Source organism: Cnephaeus nilssonii (assembly GCF_951640355.1).
Source record: "Cnephaeus nilssonii genome assembly, chromosome: 17".
Lineage (NCBI taxonomy): Eukaryota > Metazoa > Chordata > Mammalia > Chiroptera > Vespertilionidae > Cnephaeus > Cnephaeus nilssonii.
Window position 1 is genome coordinate 45127526 of NC_137088.1, and position 22273 is coordinate 45149798.

The following is a 22273-nucleotide window of genomic DNA, read 5'->3' on the forward strand; positions in this document are numbered from 1 at the left end:
ATTAAAATGGCAACAAGTACCTATCAATAATAACCTTAAATGTAAATGGATTAAATGCTCTACTCAAAAGACATAAGGTAGCAGAATGGATACAAAAACATGACCCAATTATAAGCTATCTACAAGAGACCCACCTCAGAACAAAAGACATACACAGGATGGGACAAAAATTTCCATGCAAATGAAAAAAAAAAAAAAAAAAGCTTGGGTAGCAATACTCACATCTGACAAAATAGACTTCAAAATGAAGGCTATCACAAGAGACAAAAAAAGGTCACTACATAATACTGAAGGGATCAATCCAACAGGAGGATATAAACTTGGTAAACATATATGCACCCAAATATATATATATAAAAACTTCTACAGGACTTTAAGGGAAAGATCGACAGCAATACACTCATAGTAGGGGATGTTAACACCCTACTGGCCTCACTGGATAGATCTTCCTGACAAAAAATTAACAAGGAAACTGACTCTAAATGACACACCTGATCAGATGGATTTAATTGACATTTATAGAACATTTCACCCCAAAGCTGCAGAATATACATTCTTCTCAAGTGGACATGGGACATTTTCAAAGATACACCACATCTTAGGACACAAACAAGTCTCTACAAGTTCAAGAAGATTGAAATCATATTAAGAATCTTCTTAAATCACAATGGAATGAAATTAGAAATCAACCACAGTAAAAACACAAAAACATTCAAACACATGGAGGCTAAATAAAATGTTTTTAAACAATGCATGGGTTACCAATGAGATCCAGAAAGAAATCAAAAACTTCCTGGAAACAAATGAAAACACAACAATCCCAAATCTAAGGGACACAGCAAAAGCTGTTCTGAGAGGGAAGTTCACATCACTACAGGCCTACCTTAAAAAAACAAGAAGAATTAATAATAAACTATTTAACCCTACAATTTAAAGAATTAGAAAGAGAACAAGAAAATCCCAGAGAACATAGAAGGAAGGAAATAATAAAGATAAGAGCAGAAATAAATGCCATAGAGACTAAAAAACAAAAAATAAATGAAACCAAGACCTGGTTCTTTGAAAAGATAAACAAAACTGTTAGCCAGACTACTCAAGAAATAAAGACAAAGGACCCAAATAAATAAAATCAGAAACAAAAGTGGAGAAGGAACAACAGAAACCACAGAAATACAAAGGATTGCAAGAAAATATGATGAACAACTATATGCCAACAAGCTGGACAATGTGGATGAGATGGACAAATTCCTAGGAAAAAATACAATCTCCCAAAAATGAATCAGGAAGAAACAGAAAACCTGAATAAGCCAATAATCAAAAAAATTCCCAGCAAACAAATGCCCAAGTCCAGACGGCTTGGCAGTGGCATTTTACCAAACATACAAAGAAGAACTAACACATGTATTTCTCAAACTATTCCAAAAAAATCCAAGAGGAAGAAACACTTCCAAATTTTAAAAAATATATAAATTTTTATTGATTTCAGAGAGGAAGGGAGAGGGAGAGATAGAAACATCAATGATGAGAGAGAATCATTGATTGCTGCCTTCTGCACAACCCACACTGGGGATTCAGCCCGCAACCCGGGCATGTGCCTTGACCAGGAATCAAATCATGATATCCTTGTTCATAGGTTGATACTCAAGCTGAGCCATGCCAGTGGGGCACTTTCAAGCTCTTTTTATTAAGCCAGCATTATCCTAATTCCAAAACCAGATAAAGACACCAAAAGAAAGGGAATTATAGGCCAATATACCTGATGAACATAGACCCTAAAAGCCTCAACAAAATATTAGCAAATCGGATCCAGAAATATCTTAAAAAGATCAGGAGAGAAACCAAGATGGTGGCATAGGTAAACACCTGAACTTGCTGCTTCGCACAACCACTAAAACTACAACTAAAAGACAAAACGAACATCATCCAGAACCACAGGAAGGCTGGCTGAGTGGAAATTCTACAACTAGAAGGAAAGAAAAGCACACTGAGACTCAGAGGAGCTGCGGAAGCAAAGTGCAGAGGTACGGAGGCGCGCACGCGGAAAGGGCTGGCAACTGAGTACACTGTGGTCTTTTTCAATGAGGAGGGAGACACAAGCTCCCAACTGCTCTGAACTCCAGTTCTGGGCGAGACTCTGGGAACCCAGACTCATACGGGGAGAAACTGGACTGTCTGGCATCAGGCAGAACTCGAGGGCAGCTTTCTCTCAGAGGTGCTTGTAGCGATTACCGCGGGACACTGAGACCCGGGGGCCTCTTAGGGCAGGGCTGATGGGAAGCCATGGCTGTTTGCTCTGCCCTGAGACCCTGCCCCAACCAAGCTGAGTGCAGAGGCTTCTGCATATGAATGGCCTGGTCCTTTGAAATCTAAAATTACTTAACAAACTGCAGCTGAGTCAGAGAGACCCAGAACATCCAAAAGAAGGCCCAAGGCCCCACAGCAGCTTGCATTGCTTCACAAATGGGCCTCATCTGGGCACCTCCAAAACCCAAACAAAGAAGAGGAATCTGCAGATCTCTCTGTAGCTCCTGCTGGGTGGCCTCAGACAGAGGCTAAATTAGCACCTCCTTGGAGATCCAAGAGCCAGTGTACCCAATGGTCAGAGTGGGACCATCCAGATTACAGCTCCTCAGATCCATAAGGGACACACTCAGGGGGCAGACTCAGTGAGCACCAAAGCCCCACTGAAGCAAGTCTTGTCTCATAAGGGTGTCTCCAGCACAGAAGTTCTCCCATCGTAGACACAGCTGATCCTCACAGCCAATTGGCCTGGAGGTCAATTCCTCCCAGTGATACCAACAACAATCAAGGCTTAACTACAACAAGACTGTGCACACAGCCCACAAAGGAGCGCACCAAGAGTGTCCACCTCAGGTAACTGGGGAGGCTGAGCCACTGGGCCCTATAGGACACCTAGCACACAACGCCACTCTATCAACTCAGGAAAGCAGCCAAAATGCAGAGACAAAGAAACAGGTCACAAATGAAAGAAATGGAGGATATAGAGTTCAAAACCAGAGTTATAAGGTTTTTCAAGAATTTTCTAGAAACCACTGATAAATTTAGTGAGACCCTCAAGGATATGAAAAAGGACCAATTAGAAATTAAGTATACACTGACTGAAATAAAGAATAATATACAGAGATCCAAAAACAGACTAGAGGATCGCAAGAATCAAGTCAAATTTGAAATACAAAGAAGCAAAAAACACCCAACCGGAAAAGAAAAAAGAATCCAAAAATATGAAGATAGTGTAAGGAGCCTCTGGGACAACTTCAAGCATACCAACTTCAAGTGTCTGAATTATGGGGGTGCCAGAATAAGATAGAGAGCAAGATATTGAAAACCTATTTGAAGAAATAATGACAGAAAACTTCCCCCATCTGGTGAAAGAAACAGACTTAAAAGTCCAGGAAGCACACAGAACCCCAAACAAAAGGAATCCAAAGAGGACCACACCAAGACACATCATAATTAAAATGCCAAGGGCAAAAGACAAAGAGAGAATCTTACAAGCAGCAAGAGAAAAACAGTTAGTTACCTACAAGGGAGCACCCATACAACTGTCAGCTGATTTCTCAACAGAAACTATGCAGGCCAGACGGGAGGGCAAGAAATATTCAAAGTGATGAGAAGCAAGAACCTACAACCAAGCAAAGCTACTCTACCCAGCAAAGCTATAATTCAGAATTGAAGGTCAGATAAAGAGCTTCACGGATTAGAAAAAGCTAAAGGAGTTCATCACCACCAAACCAGTATTATATGAAATGTTGAAAGATACTATTTAAGAAGAGGAGGTAGAAGAAAAAAAGTAAAGATGAAAATTATGAACAGCCAATACATATCTATCAACAAGTGAATCTAAAAATCAAGTGAATAAAAAATCTGATGAACAGAATAAACTGATGAATATAATAGAATCAGGGGCATAGAAAGGGAGTGGACTGACAATTCTCAGGGGGAAAGAGGTGTGGGGTGTGCGGAAAGAGACTGGACAAAAATCATACACCTATGGATGAGGACAGTGTGGTGGGGAGGTAAGGGCATGAAGTTGGGTGGGAACTGGGTGGAGGGGAGCTATGGAGGGAAAAAGAGGAACAACTGTAATAATCTGAACAAAAAAGATTTATTTAAAAGAAAGATCATACACCATGACCAAGTGGGATTTATTCTAGGGATGCAAGGCTGGTATAATAATCGCAAACCAAGAAACGTGATACCTCACATAAACAAACTGAAACACAAAAATCACATGATCATGTCAATATAAGCAGAAAAAGCATTCAACAAAATCCAACACCCCCTTTTTTATTGTCTAAAGAATTACATATGTCTCCTTTTTCCCTGATTGACCCCCCCACAGCCATTCCCACCCCAGGCAAGCCCCCACCACCCCAGTGTCTGTGTCCATTGGTTATGCTAATATGCATGCAAACAAGTCCTTTGGTTGCTCTCTAACCCCCATACCTCCCCTGCCATTTGTCTCTGGATCTATTTTTTTTTCATCAAATTATGTTGACTATTATATCCCACATATGAGTGAGATCATGTGATATTTATCTTTCTTCAACTAGCTTATTTTGCTTAGCATCCAACACCCATTTTTGATAGAAATGCTCAGCAAAGTGGGAACAGAGGGATAATATCTCAACATAATAAAGGCCATATGTGACAAACCTACAGCCAACATCATACTCAATGGGCAAAACCTAAAACTCTTTCCCCTAAGAACAGGTACAAGACAGGGATGTCCACTTTCACCACTCTTATTTGACATAGTGCTAGAAGTCCTAGCCACAGTGATCAGACAAGAAGAAATAAAAGGCATCCAAACTGGAAATGAGGAAGCAAAACTATTATTATTCACAGATGACATGATATTGTACCTAGGAAACCCTAAAGACTCCACCAAAAAAACTACCAGAGTTAATAAATGAATTTGGTAAAGTAGCAGATACAAAATTAATATCCAGAAATGAGTGGCATTTTTATATACAAATAATGACTCTCAGAAAGAGAAACTAAAAAAAAAATCCTAGCCTGGCCTGTGTGACCAGGAGGTCATGGCTTGATTCCTGGTCAGGGCACATGCCCAGGTTTTAGAATCGATCCCAAGTGTGGGGTGTGCAGCAGGCAGCTGATCAATGATTCCCTCTCATCATGGATGCTTCTTATCTCTCTCTCTCCCTCTCTGAAATCAATAAAAAATATTTTAAATATATTTTATTGATTTTTTTTACAAAGAGGAAGGGAGAGGGACAGAGAGTTAGAAACATCGATGAGAGAGAATCATCTATTAGGTGCCTCCTACACACCTCCTACTGGGGATGTGTCCGCAACCAAGGTACATGCCCTTGTCTGGAATTGAACCTGGGACCTTTCAGTCCACAGGCTGACTCTCTATCCACTGAGCCAAACCGGTTAGGGCAATAAAAATATTTTTTAAAGGAATTCCATTTACCATTGCAACAACAACAAAACGTATCTAGAAATAAATTTATCCAAGGAGGAAAAAGACCTGTACTCAGAAAATAATAATACACCGAAGAAAGAAATAGAGGATGATACCAACAAATGGAAGCATACCATGTTCATAGATCAGAAGAATTAACGTCATTAAAATGTCCATACTATCCAAAGCAATCTTTAGATTCAATGCAATTCCTATTAAAATATCCATGGTGCCCTGACTATTGTGGCTCAGTTGGTAGGGTGTTGTTCCATGCACTGAAAGGGTCAGGGCACATTCCTGGGTTGCAGGCTCGATCTCCCAGCAGGGTGTGTGCAGGAGGGAGCTGGTCAATGTTTCCCTCTCACATTGATATGTGTGTCTCTCTCTTCCTCTCTACCTTCCTCTCTCTAAAAATCAAGAAGAAATATTTTTAAAAATATTTTAAAAATAAAATATCAATGGCATATTTCACAGATCTAGAAGAATGTTCTAAAAATTTATTTGGAACCAGAAAAGACCCCTAATAGCCTCAGCAATCTTGAGAAAGAAGAATAAAGTTGGAGATATCACAATACCTGATATCAAACTATACTATAAGGCCACTGTAATCAAAACAGCCTGGTACTGGCACAAGAACAGGCATATAGATCAATGGAACAGAACAGAGAGCCAGAAATAAACCCACACCTTTATGGTCAATTAATTTTTTACAAAGGAGGCAGGTGCATACAATAAATGTTGGAAAAGTTGGACAGGTAATACAAAACATAAAATAAAAGTACACCACCAACTTACACCATACACAAGAATAAACTCAAAATGGATAAAATACTTAAATTGAGAAACCATAAAAATCCCAGAAGACATAGGCAGTAAAATCTCAGACATCTTGCAGAGCAATATTTCTGCTGATAAAACTCCAAGGACAAGAGGAACAAAGAAAAAATAAACAAATGGGACTACATCAAACTAAAAAAACTTCTGCACAGCAAAAGAAACTATCAACAAAAATGAAAAGAGAGGCCTGGCCAGTGTGGTTCAGTTGGTTGGAGCGTTGTCATGGTATGGGTCACAGGTTTGATTACCTGTCAGGGCACATATCCAGATTGCAGGCTTGGTCCCTAAGTTGGGTGCATACAGGAGGCAATGAGACAACCAATTCTCTCTCTCTCTCTGCCCCCTTCTCTCTCATCTGCCTCTCTCTCTCAAACCAATGGAAACATATCCTTGGGTGAGCATTTAAAATTAAAAATTAAAATAAAATGAAAAGGGAACTCACTGTATGGAAGAACATATTCAGCAATGATATGTCTGATAAGGGGTTAATTTCCAAAATATATAAAGAACTCCTACAACTCAACACCAGGAAGACAAACAATCCAATATAAAAATGGGAAAAGAACCTGAATAGACACTTCTCCAAAGAGGCCAATAAACATGAAAAAATGTTCAACATCACTAATCATCAGTACATGAGTAGATAAAAAAGCTATGGTAAATTTATACAATGGAATACTATGCAGCTTTACAAAAAAGGGAACTCTTACCCTTTGCAACATCATGGATGAACCTGGAAATTATTAAGTGAAATAAGCCATTCAGAGAAAGACAAATACCATATGATCTCACTTATATGTGGAATCTAATCAACAAAATAAACTGATGAACAAGGTAGGGCTGGAGGCATGGATACATGGAACAGAGAGGAGAGGGGTTGGAAGCGATTAGTCAAAGAACATATCCTATATAATAAAGAGTTAATATGCAAATTGACCCTCACGCCCTCGCACAAGATGGCCACCCCCATGTAGTCAAAGATGGCCATCACAAGATGGCCGGCAGAGGAGGGTAGTTGTGGATGATCAAGCCAGCAGGGGAGGGCAGTTAGGGGCAACCAGGCCAGTAGGGGAGGGCAGTTAAGGGCAACCAGGCCAGTTAGGGGAGGGCAGTTAAGGGTGACCGGGCCTGCAGGGGAGGGCAGTTGGGGGTGACCAGGCTGGCAGGGGAAGGAACTTGGGGGCGACCAGGTCTGCAGGGGAGGGCAGTTGGGGGTGACCAGGCCTGCAGGGGAGGGCAGTTCAGGGGGGACCAGGCCTGCAGGGGAGGGCAGTTGGGGGTGACCAGGCCTGCAGGGGAGGGCAGTTGGGGAGGACCATGCCTGCAGGGGAGGGCAGTTGGGGGAGGATCAGGCCTGCAGGGGAGAGCAGTTGGGGGTGACCAAGACAGCAGGGGAGGGCAGTTGGGGGTGACCAAGCCTGCTGGGGAGGGCAATTAGGGGCAACCAGCCCAGCAGGGGAGGGCAGTTGTGGGGAACCAGGACTGCAGGGGAGAGCAGTTGGGGGTGACCAGGCCTTCAGGGGAGAGCAGTTGGGGGCAACCAGCCCAGCAGGGGAGAGCAGTTGGGGGTGACCGGGCCAGCAGGGGAGGGCAGTTGGGGGGGGGGACCAGGCCTGCAGGGGAGAGCAGTTGGGGTGACTGGGCCAGTGGGGGAAGGTAGTTGGGGGCAACCAGGCCAGCAGGGGATGGCAGTTGAGGGCGACCGGGCCTGCAGAGGAGGGTAGTTAGGGGTGACCAGGTCAGCAGGGGAGGGCAGTTGGGGGTGACCAGGTCAGCAGGGGAGGACAGTTGGGGGTAATCGGGCCAGCAGGGGAGCAGTTAGGTGCCGATCAGGCTGGCAGGGGAGTGGTTAGGGGGTTATCAGGCTGGCAGGCAGGCTAGTGGTTGGGAGCCAGCAGTCCCGGATTGTGAGAGGGATGTCCAACTGCCGATTGAGGGATCAGGCCTAAACCGGCAGTCAGATATCCCCCGAGGGGTCCCAGACTGGAGAGGGTGCAGGCTGAGCTGAGGGATACTCCACCCCAGTGCACGAATTTTGTGCACCAGGCCCCAAGTATGCATATATGCATAACAATAATATGTGAAGGCAGGGGGAGGGGAGGGAGACGGGAAGGGCAGCGAAGGCTGGGTGCTGGGAGCAAAGAGAGATTAATAGGGAACATCTCTAATAGTGTCAACAATAAAAAATAAAATCTAAAACTAGCATACATATGTGTGAGTGTGTGTGTGTGTGTGTGTGTGTGTGTGTGTGTGTGTGTGTGTCTGCTCATACATACGGAAAAATAATTAAATTTGACTTCACATCATTCACAACAATAAAATTCCAGGAGGACTGAAACCTAAATGAAAGGCAAAACTAAACAGGTTCTCAAAAAATATACAAGAAGCCCAGCTGGTGTGGCTCAGTGCATTGAGCATCGTCCCATGCACCAAGAGGTCACTGGTGCAATTCCGGTCAGGGCCCATGGCCTGGTTGCATGGCCCAGTAGGAGGCGTGCAGAAGGCAGCCAATAGATCTTTCTCTCTCATCAATGTTTCTATCATTCCATCTCCCTTCATTTCTATCTAAAAATCAATAAAAAAATATTTTTTAAATATTCAAGAAAAAAAACAAGCTTGATAACTCTGTGTAGGAAAGGATTTCTTAAATAAGACACAGAAATCACTAGCTATAAAAGATTGCTCTATTTGACTGCATTAAAATTAAGAATGTCTGTTCATCAAAAACACCATTAAAGTAAAATTACAGAGTGAAGAAAGGATATTTATCAATAATAATATATTCAAAACTACTACACTGATTTATATACTCAAAATGGTTAAGATGGTAAATTTTTGTTATATATTATCATAATTTCTTAAAACTCATATCAATAGGAAAAAGAGATCATGAGCCCAAAGAAAACTGGGCAAAAGACATGTACTGGCATTTCACAAAAGAGTAACTCTAAATGACCAATAAGCATATGAAAAGTGTTCAAATTCATTTGTCTTCAGGAAAATGCAAATTAAAAATATAGTAACCACCACTGGCAAAATGTTAAATATCTCATAATAGCAAGTATGGGTTAGAATGTAAAATAATAGGACCTGTATACACTGCTGACTACTTTAGAAAAGAGTTTTGCCTTAACTAGTAAAGGTGAAAATAAGTATACCTTATACTACCTAGGAGAACTGCATGAACATATGCACCAGGATACATGTACAGAAATGTTCCCAGCAGCACTGCTACTAATAAAAGTAGGAACAACCCAAATATGCAGAACAGTAAAATTAAAATAATAAATTATGGTACATGGTAGTTACAGAATATGGATTACTAGACAGCAATGAAAATGAACTAAAGGAATTTAACATTATTAACAAAACATTGATGAGACAGAAAATATAGAAACTATGATTCTATTTATATAAAGATCAAAAGAAACAAAAGTTAGCTATATTGATTAGGAATGCATATTTAAATATAGATAATAAAACTAAAGAAGAGCAAGGAAGTGATTAAAAGTCAGGATAGCCAGAAAAAGAGATTGTGATGGGTTTCTAGGGTGTTAGCAAGGTTCTATCTCTTTCCCTGGGTGAATTACTGTATTTACAATATTTTAAATTGTACAATTTATGTTTTATGCAATTTTTGGTGTGTTATGTTTCACATTTTTAAATAAAAAATTAGAGTGCAATATAGGTGACTAGGTATATAATCTTGTACTGGGCAAGGCATAAGCATACTACCAAATGTAGAAACTATAAAAGAAAAAATTTAAATCTATGCTGTTTAAGGATGTATGTATAGTTTTTGGAATTAAAGGAAAAATATATGTGATTACTGCAGAAACCAAGTGGGAACCTCTAGGAGAGAGAAGTAGCTATAATCACAAAGCCATACTCAAAGTGCTTCTGGGTGCTGGTTTCTTGACCTGGGTGGTGGCAACATAGATGCTTATGTTTTAACTATTTACTAACTATATGTTTATCGTATTTCACAATGAAAAAAGCTATTTTAAAATATGTAAATTAAATATTCTTACCTGGATTCTTAAAACCAACTCCTGAATTCTAACGGTTCGGGCTTTTTCCACATAAGCTATCAGATCCATCATCTCTTCTGTTGTCTCAGGGATTTTTAATGCATGTTCTTTAATTGCTTCAAATTCACTGCAAATACTAACATAATACTGTGCTTTACTATAGTTATGGTAATGAATGCTGTATTATACTCAATGAATATGTTGTTATGATTACTATAAAATAGGAACTGTGATATCCTAAAAATAATTGGTTAACTCACTAAGATTTCTTAAAATATTTAAGCATAACTTACCTAGTATAACTCAGCACTATAAAATTAAGGTAACATTTTCATATAACATAGAGCATATTTTGGATCAGGCCCTAAATCTAAATCCTGCCTCAGCTGTTACTAGCATTGTGAACTTAGGCAAATCTCTGAGGTTTAGTTTTATATCTATAAAATAAAGTGAATAAAATTAATCTTACTAGATTGTTGTAATATAACAACGTATGTAAAAGGGCCTAGTACATAGTATACTCTAATCCTATCTAATAAAGAGGGAATATGCTAATTGACCCTCACGCCATTGCAAAGATGGCGGCACCCACAGCCAATAAGGAGGGAATATGCTAACTGACTGTTCCGCCCTCAAAGATGGCAGCACCCACAGCCAATAAGGAGGGAATATGCTAATTGACTGCCCCACCCTCAAAGATGGCAACACCCACAGCCACAAGATGGCAGTGCCCAGTCCCCTCAGCCCCGCCGGGGCAGCAGGCGTATGGCAAGGCCAGGCCTGCCCCCAGGGGGGCCCAGCCACTCCTCACACCTGCCTTCAGAGTCCCTCAGTCCCCTCAGCCTCCCAGCCACCCAGGGTCGCCCGAGGCTCAAGTAAGCAGGGCTGGCTGAGGTTTGTGCTGCCGGCAGTGGCAGCAGCAGAGGTGTGATGGGGCATCGTCTTCCCTTGATCGCTGGGTTGCCTCCCGCCCCTGAGGGCTCCCGGACTGTGAGAAGGGGCAGGCTGGGCTGAGGGACTTCCTCCAGTGCATGAATTTTCATGCACCAGGTCTCTAGTATGTGTATGTATGTGTGTGTGTGTGTGTGTGTGTGTGTGTGTGTGTGTGTGTGTATAGTCCTGGGTTGCCTCAAAACTAGCCTCAAACAATAGCAAACAAAAAAAAAAAAACACAGACCAGGCCTGGCTGGTGGGGCTCAGTTGGTTGGGTAGTGTCCTGAGCACTAGAAAAGTGCTGGTTCAATTCTAGGTTAAGGGCACATGCCCTGGGTTGAGGGCTCATCAACAGTAGGAGGCAGCTGATAGATGTTGCATTCTCACATCAACGTCTCTCTCTTTTTCTCTCTTCAGAGAGGGGTAAGGATATCCCTCTCTCTGAAAAATCAATAAACTATCTTTAAAAAGAAAGAAAGAAACCAGATCAGTGGTACTACAAAGAAACCTCCCTGGAAGGCAGTTATGGAGAAAAAGTTGTAAGTACTTATATTTTAACTAGAGGCCCAATGCACAAAGATTCGTGCAAGAATGGGCCTTACTTCCCCTGGCTGCCTGCAGCGTCTTTGCTCGGGCCGGAGCCACCTTTCTGCCTTCCCACGCTGCCCAGAGGCCCTGAGTGGCTGGGGTGGTGCGGAATGCCTGGCAAGCATCCCACCCCGCCCCCAGCTGCTCGGCGCCTGTGTATGCAAATTAACCTGCTAGCTTTGTTGGGTTAATTTGCATAGTCACTCCTGATTGGCTGGTGGGCATCGCAAAGGTATGGTCAATTAGCATGTTACTCTTTTATTAGGTAGATCTTTTGTTTTTAAACAAGTGTTATTATGAGCAAAATATATCTTTTAGCCTAATACTTCTAAGTTTGGCAATAAATTTCACTTACCATTCATTTTCGTTTCTATGTTTTGAAGCTATGTCATTTAGTAATATATTTGCAAAGGCTCTTGCTTTATTTGTTAGGCCTGTCTTCAAATCTTCACAATCCAAACGAACCATAGGGAAATGAACCCACTGAGGTAAAAGCATTATTTCTGAGGCAAGGTTGAAAAATTTTTCTATAAACTTAAAAAAGCACACACAAAATAATGCTTAGCATTTTAAAATTCATCAGTCATTTTATATTACAGTATTGTGGTATAGTATTATAGTGGACTTCTTAATTATATAATATAAATGTAAACTCATTTCTTTTTGCTAATTGATTAAATTTGTCCCCTTTGTTGAATAAATCTTTTTTCACCTGTCCTTTCACTAAGGAATTTGCCAATCTACCAGTAAATATCCAATATGGTGCCATTTATAGCATCGCTATCAAAAAATTTCAGGCCCTGGCTCAGTTGGTTAGAGCATTGTTCCGATACACTAAGGTTGTAGGTTCAATCCCAGTCAGGGCACATTCAAAAATCAACCAATGAAGGCATAAATAAGTGGAACAACAAATCGATATTTCTTCTCTCAATATTCTCACATTCACTCTCTCATTCTCTCTCTCTCCCTCTCTCTTTATCTCTCTCTCTCTCTCCCCCCGCAACCCCCATTCCTCTTTCTCTAAAATCAATAGAAAAATTAAAAAAATTTTAAATAAAAATTTCTAAAAGTGAAATTTCTCTCAGTAACTATTAAAAAAAAAAAAAACTTTCGCCAAAGTCAACTCATCTCTCTGTTTAGAAACAAATCTATATCATGTGGTAATTTGTGTAGCTAACAAATATTTGCTTGAGCCATACCTGATGCCTCACTGAAGATTCTAATGCAGTCTTCAGGAAAAGAAATATAAGGAATTTTTGGTTTTGACCAAAATAATCCAAAAAAGAAACATTGTGTTCTGCCATTACCAATAATCTAAGATAATGGAATTTATGCAACTTCTTAATACCCAGACACTGGGATAATTTTTAAAAATTAAACAAAGCAATACAAAGAAAATCTAACAAGTTATGTTGCATTTTGTGAAAGTGAAATATACCTGCCAACTTTGGGCAACTTTGACTTAATTCCATATTCCATCTTTAATGTTGCCTCTCTACCTTCTTACCCCATCTTCATCCCCCACCAAAATGCCCCATTCATTTTTTTTTCTCCTTAAAGAGACTTTCCCTCTACTTCTCTCTCTCTCTCTTTCTCTCAAGGCTACCCTATTTCTCTAGTCTCCATCCATTTTCGTTTCTATGGATGAGCTTAAAGTTTTCAGTGTTTAAGAGAGCTGAGAATAGTAATTAATTCAAAGACTACATTGAGCACCTGCCTGGTTCTTGGTTGGAAACATAGCAAAGAGACTAGAAAGAGCTGATGGACACTGGAAAAGGGACAGATATTTTCTTATTCTCAAGTACTATCATCTAGTTTTTCTGGGATGTAATTAACAGATATGGAAAAGGAAATTGGCTGGATCAAAGAAAATGTGGTACACTGGAAACACAAATGTCCATTTACAGTAGAAAAGATGGCATATCAATACAATGAAGTGCTATGCTATAATAAACTATGACTACATGCAAAATATAGCATACAACTGCAATTACAGAATGTCTAGAATTGACAAAGAAATGCAGGGATATATACTAAACCTAAAAGCAAAATTTAAAAATACATTTTTATTCATTTCCTTCCTCTCTGAAATCAATAAAAATAAATATATAGAGATAGATATTTGAAAGATATTAAAATAAATAAATCATATTTATACAGTGGAATACTACTCAGCAATAAAAGGAAGAAGTTACTGATAGATACAACAACATAGCTAAATCTCAAAAACTTTACATTAATAAAAGAAACCAGACACAAATGAGTATGTATGTATGATTTCATTAGAAATGAAAAACCTATAGTTACTGAAAGTATGTCAGTAGTTGCCTAAGGTCAGGTTTAGGGAGAACTGACTGGGATGGCATATAAGGAAACTTTCTGAGGTGGTGAAAACATTTTATATCTTGACTCTGGTGATAGTTGCATGGGTGCATAATTTTGTAAGAACTCATTTATTCAATTAAAATGGGTGCATTTTATTATATGTAAACCAAACCTCAATGAAGTTGATTATTTTAAAGTTAATAATTCTTGAAATTAATCAAGGATGGAAAAGGGAATGGATTGATGAATAAATATGTGATTAAGAAAACACAGTAAAATAGTAGCATCTAGGTGGAACTCTTCATAAAATTTCTTCAACTTCTCTGTATGCTTAAATATTTCATAATAAAATGTTGAAAAATTAAAATGTCTATATTGTACTTTATGAATAAAATCTAAACAGTCAATAGAAAGAGAGAAGGTGAAAAAGCATAGTTTTAACCAATAGAACAAGGTCCCTTCAAAAGGTAGGAATCTTTTCTCATTTAATTACTTTTTCCCCACTGTTTCTGGAATTATCTTTTCCCAACTGCTTCTGGAATTATCATTCTGAAACTCTGATCCAAGTATATTACTTCAATGGCTAAAAACCTCCAAAACAAAGTATAAACTCCTAAGTAAAGATACTTGAAGATTTTCACTTATAGCTCCAACTTACATTTCCAACTTCATATTCTTTTTTTTCATTTATAAATGTATTTTTATTGTCATTATTACAGATATCTCCCTTTCTCCCCCATTCCCCCTCTCCTCACAGCCCCTACCCACCCCCAAGGTCTTTACTACCCTATTGCCCATGTCCATGGGCTGTGTATATAAATTCTTTATCTCTTCTCATTCCCCCCTACCCCACATTGAGCTATGTCAGTCTCTTCCATGCCTCCCTGATTCAGCTAAATCCACCTATAATCATCTACTTCAAAACCTAGCTCACTTACCACTGCTTTAAAAAACCTTTACCAATTTCCCAAAGCAAAAGCAATCATTTCCTCTTCTGTGCTTTCACAACACTTCATCCATATCTGTATTCCAATACCTATCTCAATATTTCTACTAATATGTCTAGCTTCTAGGCCAAGTATAAGCTCCTGAGAACAATGTTAGTGTATTATTTATTTTTATATCACCAAAATCTTGCTAGGTTTCTGAATGTAATGAAGAAATTTTTGTTGAATCAATTAATTAGTAAATGGAGAGGGGGAAACCTCGCCATCTTGCAAGGGAAGGAGGATTTTATTGGAGGCCTGATTTTCCACAACAATGGCGAACACTGAACAGCTGTGAGCACCAGAACACCAGTCCCCAATCGGCGCAAACACGCGGATTCAAAGAAACTCTTCACTGCACCAAGGAAAGGTCAAATTTCGCCTGGGATAAGGAGAGAGAGAACAACATAATCAGACATCCGGAGAAGAGAGACCATGGGGAGACAAAGAAACAGCCCCCATAAGAAAGAAAAGCAGGCATCACCAGAAAAGGAAGTAAACTAATAAGAGGCAAGCAACCTATCAGAGAAAGAATTCAGAGAAATGGTCATAAGGTGGCTGAAAAGAATGGAAGAAAATTCGACAATATGAGTAAGAACTAAGAGGAAATGAAGAAAAACCAAGAAGAAATGAAAAATGACATCGCTGCTGTAAAGAACTCAATAGAAAGCATCAAGAGTAGACTAGAATAAGCAGAGGACCGCATAAGTGAGCTAGAAGACAAGATGGAAAAAAATGCCCAAGTAGAGCAGCTTCTAGAAAAAAAAATTAGAAAGCAGGAGGAGAGCCTAAGGGAACTTTGGGACAACACAAAACAAAACAACATCCGAATAATAGGGGTTCCAGAAAGAAAGGAAACTGAGCAAGGAATAGAAAGCCTGTTTGAAGAAATGATGACGGAAAACTTCCCTGATATAGGGAAGAAAAAACCCATACAAATCCAAGAAGCTCAGAGAGTCCCAAGCAAAATGAACTCCAAAAGACCGACGCCAAGGCACATTATAATCAACCCTTTGCACTTGCTTGTTTTTTTATCGATTCCTTTATTCTAATGCTAACAGTGTCGAGTCACACACGACATCCGAGTGCAAAAGGTTAAATTGGCAAACACCAACGACAAAGTAAGAATCTTAAAAGCGGCCAGAGAGAGACAGAAAGTTACATACAAAGGAACCCCCATCAGACTAACAACTGATTTCTCAACAGAAACTCATCAGGCCAGAAGGGAATGGAATGAAATATACAAAGTCATGCAAAGGAAGGGTCTGAATCCAAGAATACTGTACCCAGCAAGGCTATCAATCAAAATTGAAGGTGAAATCAGGAGCTTCACAGACAAAAAAGGACTAAGGGAATTTATCACCACCAAACCAGCAATGAAAGAAATGCTAAAGGGTCTGCTGTAAAAAAAAAAAAAAAAAAAGAAAAGAAAAGAAAAAGAAAGAAAGAAATAGGAAGCAAAGAAGGAACACAGGGGTATAGAATAAAAATGGCGACAAATAAGTACCTATCAATAATAACTTTAAATGTAAATGGGTTGAATGCCCCAATCAAAAGACATAGGGTAATGGATTGGATAAGAAAACAAAACCCATATATTTGCTGTCTACAAGAAACCGACCTCAGAAAAAAAGACGCATACAGACTGAGAGTGAAGGGATGGAAAAAGGTTTTCCAGGAGAATGGAAATGAAAAAAAAAGGAGGGGTAGCAATACTTATATCTGACAAATTAGATCTCAAAGTGAAGGACATAACAAGAGATAATGAAGGCCACTTCATAATACTAAAGGGAGCAATCCAACAAGAAGAAATAACTCTGGTAAACATATACGCACCCAATACAGGAGCACCCAAATACATAAAAAAAACTCCTGGAAGATATCAAAGGAGGGATTGACAGCAATACAATCATAGTAGGAGACTTTAATACCCCACTATCACCATTGGACAAATCCTTTAAACAAAAAATCAGCAAAGAAACAGCAATCCTAAATGACTCACTAGACCAGATGGAATTAATCGACATCTTCAGAACATTTCACCCCAAAGCCACAGAATATACATTCTTCTCAAGTGCACATGGGTCATTTTCAAAGATAGACCATATGTTAGGACATAGGCAAAGTCTCTCCAAATTCAAGAAGATAGAAATCATATCAAGCATCTTCTCAGATCACAGTGGCATAAGACTGGAAATCAACTACAATAAAAACAATCCAAAGAAATCAAACACATGGAGACTAAACAGCATGCTATTAAACAATGACTGGGTTACCAGAGACATCAAGGAAGAAATAAAAAACATCATGGCAACAAATGACAATGAAAGCACAACAATCCAAACTCTGTGGGACACAGCGAAAGCAGTCCTGAGAGGGAAGTTCATAGCTCTACAAGCCTACTGCAAAAAACAAGAAACAATGGTAATAAATTACCTAACCCTACAACTCAAAGAGTTAGAGAGAGAGCAACAAGAAAAGCCCAGTGTAAGCAGAAGGAAGGAAATAATAAAGATAAGAGTGGAGATAAACGACATAGAGACTAAAGAAACAATACAAAAGATCAACAAAACCAAGAGCTGGTTCTTTGAAAGGATAAACAAGATTGATGAACCTCTAGACAGGCTCACCAAGAAGCAAAGAGAGAGGACCCAAATAAACAAAATCAGAAATGAAAGAGGTGAAATAACAACAGACCCCGCCAAATTACAAAGGATTGTTACAAAATACTACGAACAACTCTATTCCAACAAACTGGACAATCTGGAGGAAATGGACATATTCCTAGAAAAATATAATCTTCCAAAACTCAATCAGGAAGAATCAAAACAGCTCAACAGGCCAGTAACTATGGAAGAAATTGAAGCAGTCATCAAAAAGCTTCCGGCAAACAAAAGCCCGGGCCCAGACGGCTTCACAGGAGAGTTTTACCAAACATTCAAGGAAGAACTAAAACCTATCCTCCTCAGACTATTCCAAAAAATTCAAGAGGAAGGAACACTTCCAAACTCCTTCTATGAAGCCAGCATCACCCTAATGCCAAAACCAGATAAAGACAACACAATGAAAGAGAATTACAGAACAATATCCCTCATGAACATAGATGCCAAAATCCTCAACAAAATTCTAGCAAATCGGCTCCAGCAGTACATCAGAAAGATCATACACCATGACCAAGTAGGATTTATCCCGGAAATGCAAGGATGGTACAATATCTGCAAATCAATAAATGTGATACATCACATAAACAAATTGAGAGATAAAAATCACATAGTCATATCAACAGATGCAGAAAAAGCATTTGACAAAATCCAACACACTTTGTTGATAAAAACTCTCAACAAGGTGGGAATAGAAGGATCATACCTCAACATAATAAAAGCTATATATGATAAACCCACAGCAAACATCATACTCAATGGGCAAAAACTAAAACCATTTCCCCTAAGAACAGGAACAAGACAGGGATGCCCACTCTCACCACTCCTGTTTGACATAGTACTGGAAGTATTAGCTATTGCAATTAGACAAGAAGAAATAAAATGCATCCAAATTGGAAAAGAAGAAGTAAAGCTGTCCTTATTTGCAGATGACATGATATTGTACATAAAAAACCTGAAAGACTCCATCAAAAAACTAATAGACTTAATAAATGAATTCGGCAATGTAGCAGGATACAAAATTAACGCCAAGAAATATATGGCATTTCTATACACCAATAGTGAACTTACAGAAAGAGAGACTAAAAAAGCAATCCCATTTACCATCACACCAAAAAAATTAAGATACCTAGGAATAAACTTAACTAAGGAGGTAAAAGACCTATACACGGAAAACTATAGGACACTGAAAAAAGAGATAGAGGAAGACGTAAACAGATAGAGGAACATATCATGTTCATGGATTGGTAGAATCAACATCATTAAAATGTTCATACTACCCAAAGCAATCTACAGATTCAATGCACTCCCCATTAAAATACCAACAGCATATTTCACAGACGTAGAACGAACTTTCCAAAAATTCATCTGGAATAAAAAAAAGACCCCGAATAACCACAGCAATCCTGAGAAAGAAGAATAAAGTAGGAGGGATCTCAATACCAGATTTTAACCTGTATTACAAAGCCAAAAATAAACTCAAAATGGACACAGGACTTAAACATAAGACAGGAAACCATAAAAATACTAGAGGAATCCACAGGCAACAAAATCTCAGACATATGCCAAAAGAACTTCTTCACTGACACTGCCCCTAGGGCAATGGAAGCTAAAGAGAAAATTAACAAATGGGACTACATCAAAATAAAAAGCTTTTTTACACCAAAAGAAACCATCAACAAAACAACAAGAAAGCCCACACTATGGGAGAAAATATTTGCAAATGCTATCACTGATAAAGGTTTAATCTCCAACATCTACAGGCAGCTTATGCAACTTAATAAAAGGAAGATAAATGATCCAATAAAAAAATGGGCAACGGACCTAAATAGAATCTTTTCAAAAGAAGACAGAAGGAAGGCCAAGAGACATATGAAAACATGCTCAAAGTCACTAATTATCTGAGAGATGCAAATCAAAACGACAATGAGGTACCATCTCACACCTGTCAGAATGGCTATCATCAACAAATCAACAAACGACAAGTGTTGGCGAGGATGCAGAGAAAAAGGAACCCTCGTGCACTGCTGGTGGGAATGCAGACTGGTGCAGCCACTGTGGAGAACAGTATGGAGTTTCCTCAAAAAACTGAAAATGGAACTCCCATTTGACCCAGTAATCCCACTCCTGGGAATATATCCAAAGAAACTAGAAACACCAATAAGAAAGTATATATGCACCCCTATGTTCATAGCAGCACAATTCACAATAGCTAAGATTTGGAAACAGCCTAGGTGCCCATCAGCAGATGACTAGATCAGAAAACTGTGGTACATCTACACAATGGAATACTATGCTGCCATAAAAAAAGAAGGAATTCTCATCATTTGCAGCAACCTGGATGGAATTGGAGAACATTATGCTAAGTGAAATAATCCAGTCAGAGAAAGATAAATATCACATGATCTCACTCATTTATGGATAATAAAGAACATTATAAACTGATGAACAAAAAGATAGATACAGAGACAGTAAAGCATCAAACAGACTGTCAAATTACAGGGGGAAGTTTAGGGAGAGGTGGGGGAGATAAGAGATCAACCGAAGGACTTGTATGCATGCATATAAGCATAACCAATGGACGCAAAACTCTGGGGGGTGAGGGCAAGTATGGGAGTGGGGTGGGGGGGGGGGACAATAGTAAGATATGTACACATATAATACCTTAATAAAAAAATTTTTAAAAAATGAATGAGTAAATGAATGACTAAAGAAACTATGAGGTAAATCTATAAATTTACTAAAATGATGTTTTGAATAAATTCTACTAACTTTAATTGAAGCATTTATTTTCTAGAATAAAAATATTATAATTTTTAAAGGATATTCAAAAGGCAATAATGGAAAACAGAATTATCACTTACCTCTGTGTATTCATCAAAAGTATGATCTTCTGCCTGAAAAGTCTCTATCATCTCAACTGCAGTGCCATCAAGGAGCCAATTATATTTTTCAACTAAAAATTAATAATCTAATTTAAGTATCAATAATACCCTTTTAAAAAGATAAGGCTTTTTTATAAGATCATGAAATGGAATAGCCTATTCAATTAATTATTATTATTCATTGAGTATTAACATACTAGTACATTAATAAAAATTGAATAAAATAGACCAGGTTAAACACAGATGTTTTAAAATAAAGATAAAAGTGTATGTAATGATCTTAAAGTAATCCTATCTAATAAAAGAGTAATATGCAAATTAACCATCACTCCACTACATCCATAAGCCATGCCCACAAGCCACACCCACAAGCCAATCAGGAGCAAATATGCAAATAAACCCAACCAAGATGGCTACAGCCACAGAGAGTAAGAGGAGGCTTGGGTTTCCCAGGCAATGGAGGAAGCCAAGCTTTCCGCCTGCCCTTGCCAGCCTAGGCCTCCACTCAAGGCTACAAAGTTTCAATTATAGAAGAGAAACAATTCCAAACAGAAATGGCGGCAGCCATGGAGCTGTAAAGAGTGGGAGGCAAGGGTTGCCCCCGGCAATGGAGGAAGCCAAGCTTTCCACACACCCTGGCTGGCCCAGGCCTCCACTTAAGGCTACAAAGTTTCAATTATAGAAGGTGAATTAACCCCAACAGAAATGGCTGCTGCCACGGAGCAAGCAGAAGGCTTGGCTCCGCTCCAGGCTACAAAGTTTCAATTGTAGAAAATAAATAAACCCAAGATACCAGGGCCTCCGCTTGGGTCGGCCAGGGGGCGTGGCCAGCCTGCAAACCACCACAGGCCCCTCGCCCAGGCTGCCCCACACCCCAAGGGAATCCACACCCTGATACAGGACATCCTTCAGGGCAAACCAGCCAGCCTCCACCTGTGCACCAGGCCTCTATCCTATCTAATAAAAGAGTAATATGCAGATTGACCATCACTCCAACACACAAGATTGCTGTCCCCATGTGGTCAAAGATCCTGCCCCCATGTGGACACAAGATGGTTGGCACAAGATGGCCAGCAGGGGAGGGCAGTTGGGAGGGACCAGGCTGGCAGAGGAGGGAAGTTGGGGGTGACCGGCCTGTAGGGAAGGGCAGTTGGGGGGACTCAGGCCTGCAGTGGAGAGCAGTTGGGGGGGACCAGGTCTGAAGGGGAGGTCAGTTAGGGGTGACCAGGCCTGCAGGGGACGGCAGTTAGGGGTGACCAGGCCTGCAGGGGACGGAAGTTAGGGGCAAATAGGCTGGCAGGGGAGCAGTGAGACATCAATCAGGCTGGCAGGGAGTGGTTAGGGGGTAATCAGGCTGGCAGGCAGAAGCGGTTAGGGGCAATCAGGAAGGCAGGCAGGCGAGCAGTTGGGAGCCAGCAGTCCTAGATTGTGAGAGGGATCCCAGATTGGAAAGGGTGCAGGCTGGGTTGAGGGACAACCCCCCCCCCATGCACGAATTTCGTGCACCGGGCCTCTTGTTTAAGAGATAAAAATAAGCCAATTAATATAAGATTTTGCTTAAGATATCAAATAACAA

General features: G+C 39.7%; 1 protein-coding gene across 1 annotated transcript in view; it reads right to left on the minus strand.

Moving 5' to 3' along the window:
• DNAH12 (dynein axonemal heavy chain 12) overlaps positions 1-22273 on the minus strand; it is a gene marked incomplete at both ends in the record, with an annotated part of 220130 nt that overhangs the window by 164557 nt on the left and 33300 nt on the right. Inside the window, 3 exons of the mRNA XM_079795396.1 lie at positions 10321-10456; positions 12197-12375; positions 20677-20768. Of these exons, the coding sequence (XP_079651522.1) occupies positions 10321-10456; positions 12197-12375; positions 20677-20768 (407 nt within the window). The remainder of the gene's footprint in view (positions 1-10320; positions 10457-12196; positions 12376-20676; positions 20769-22273) is intronic.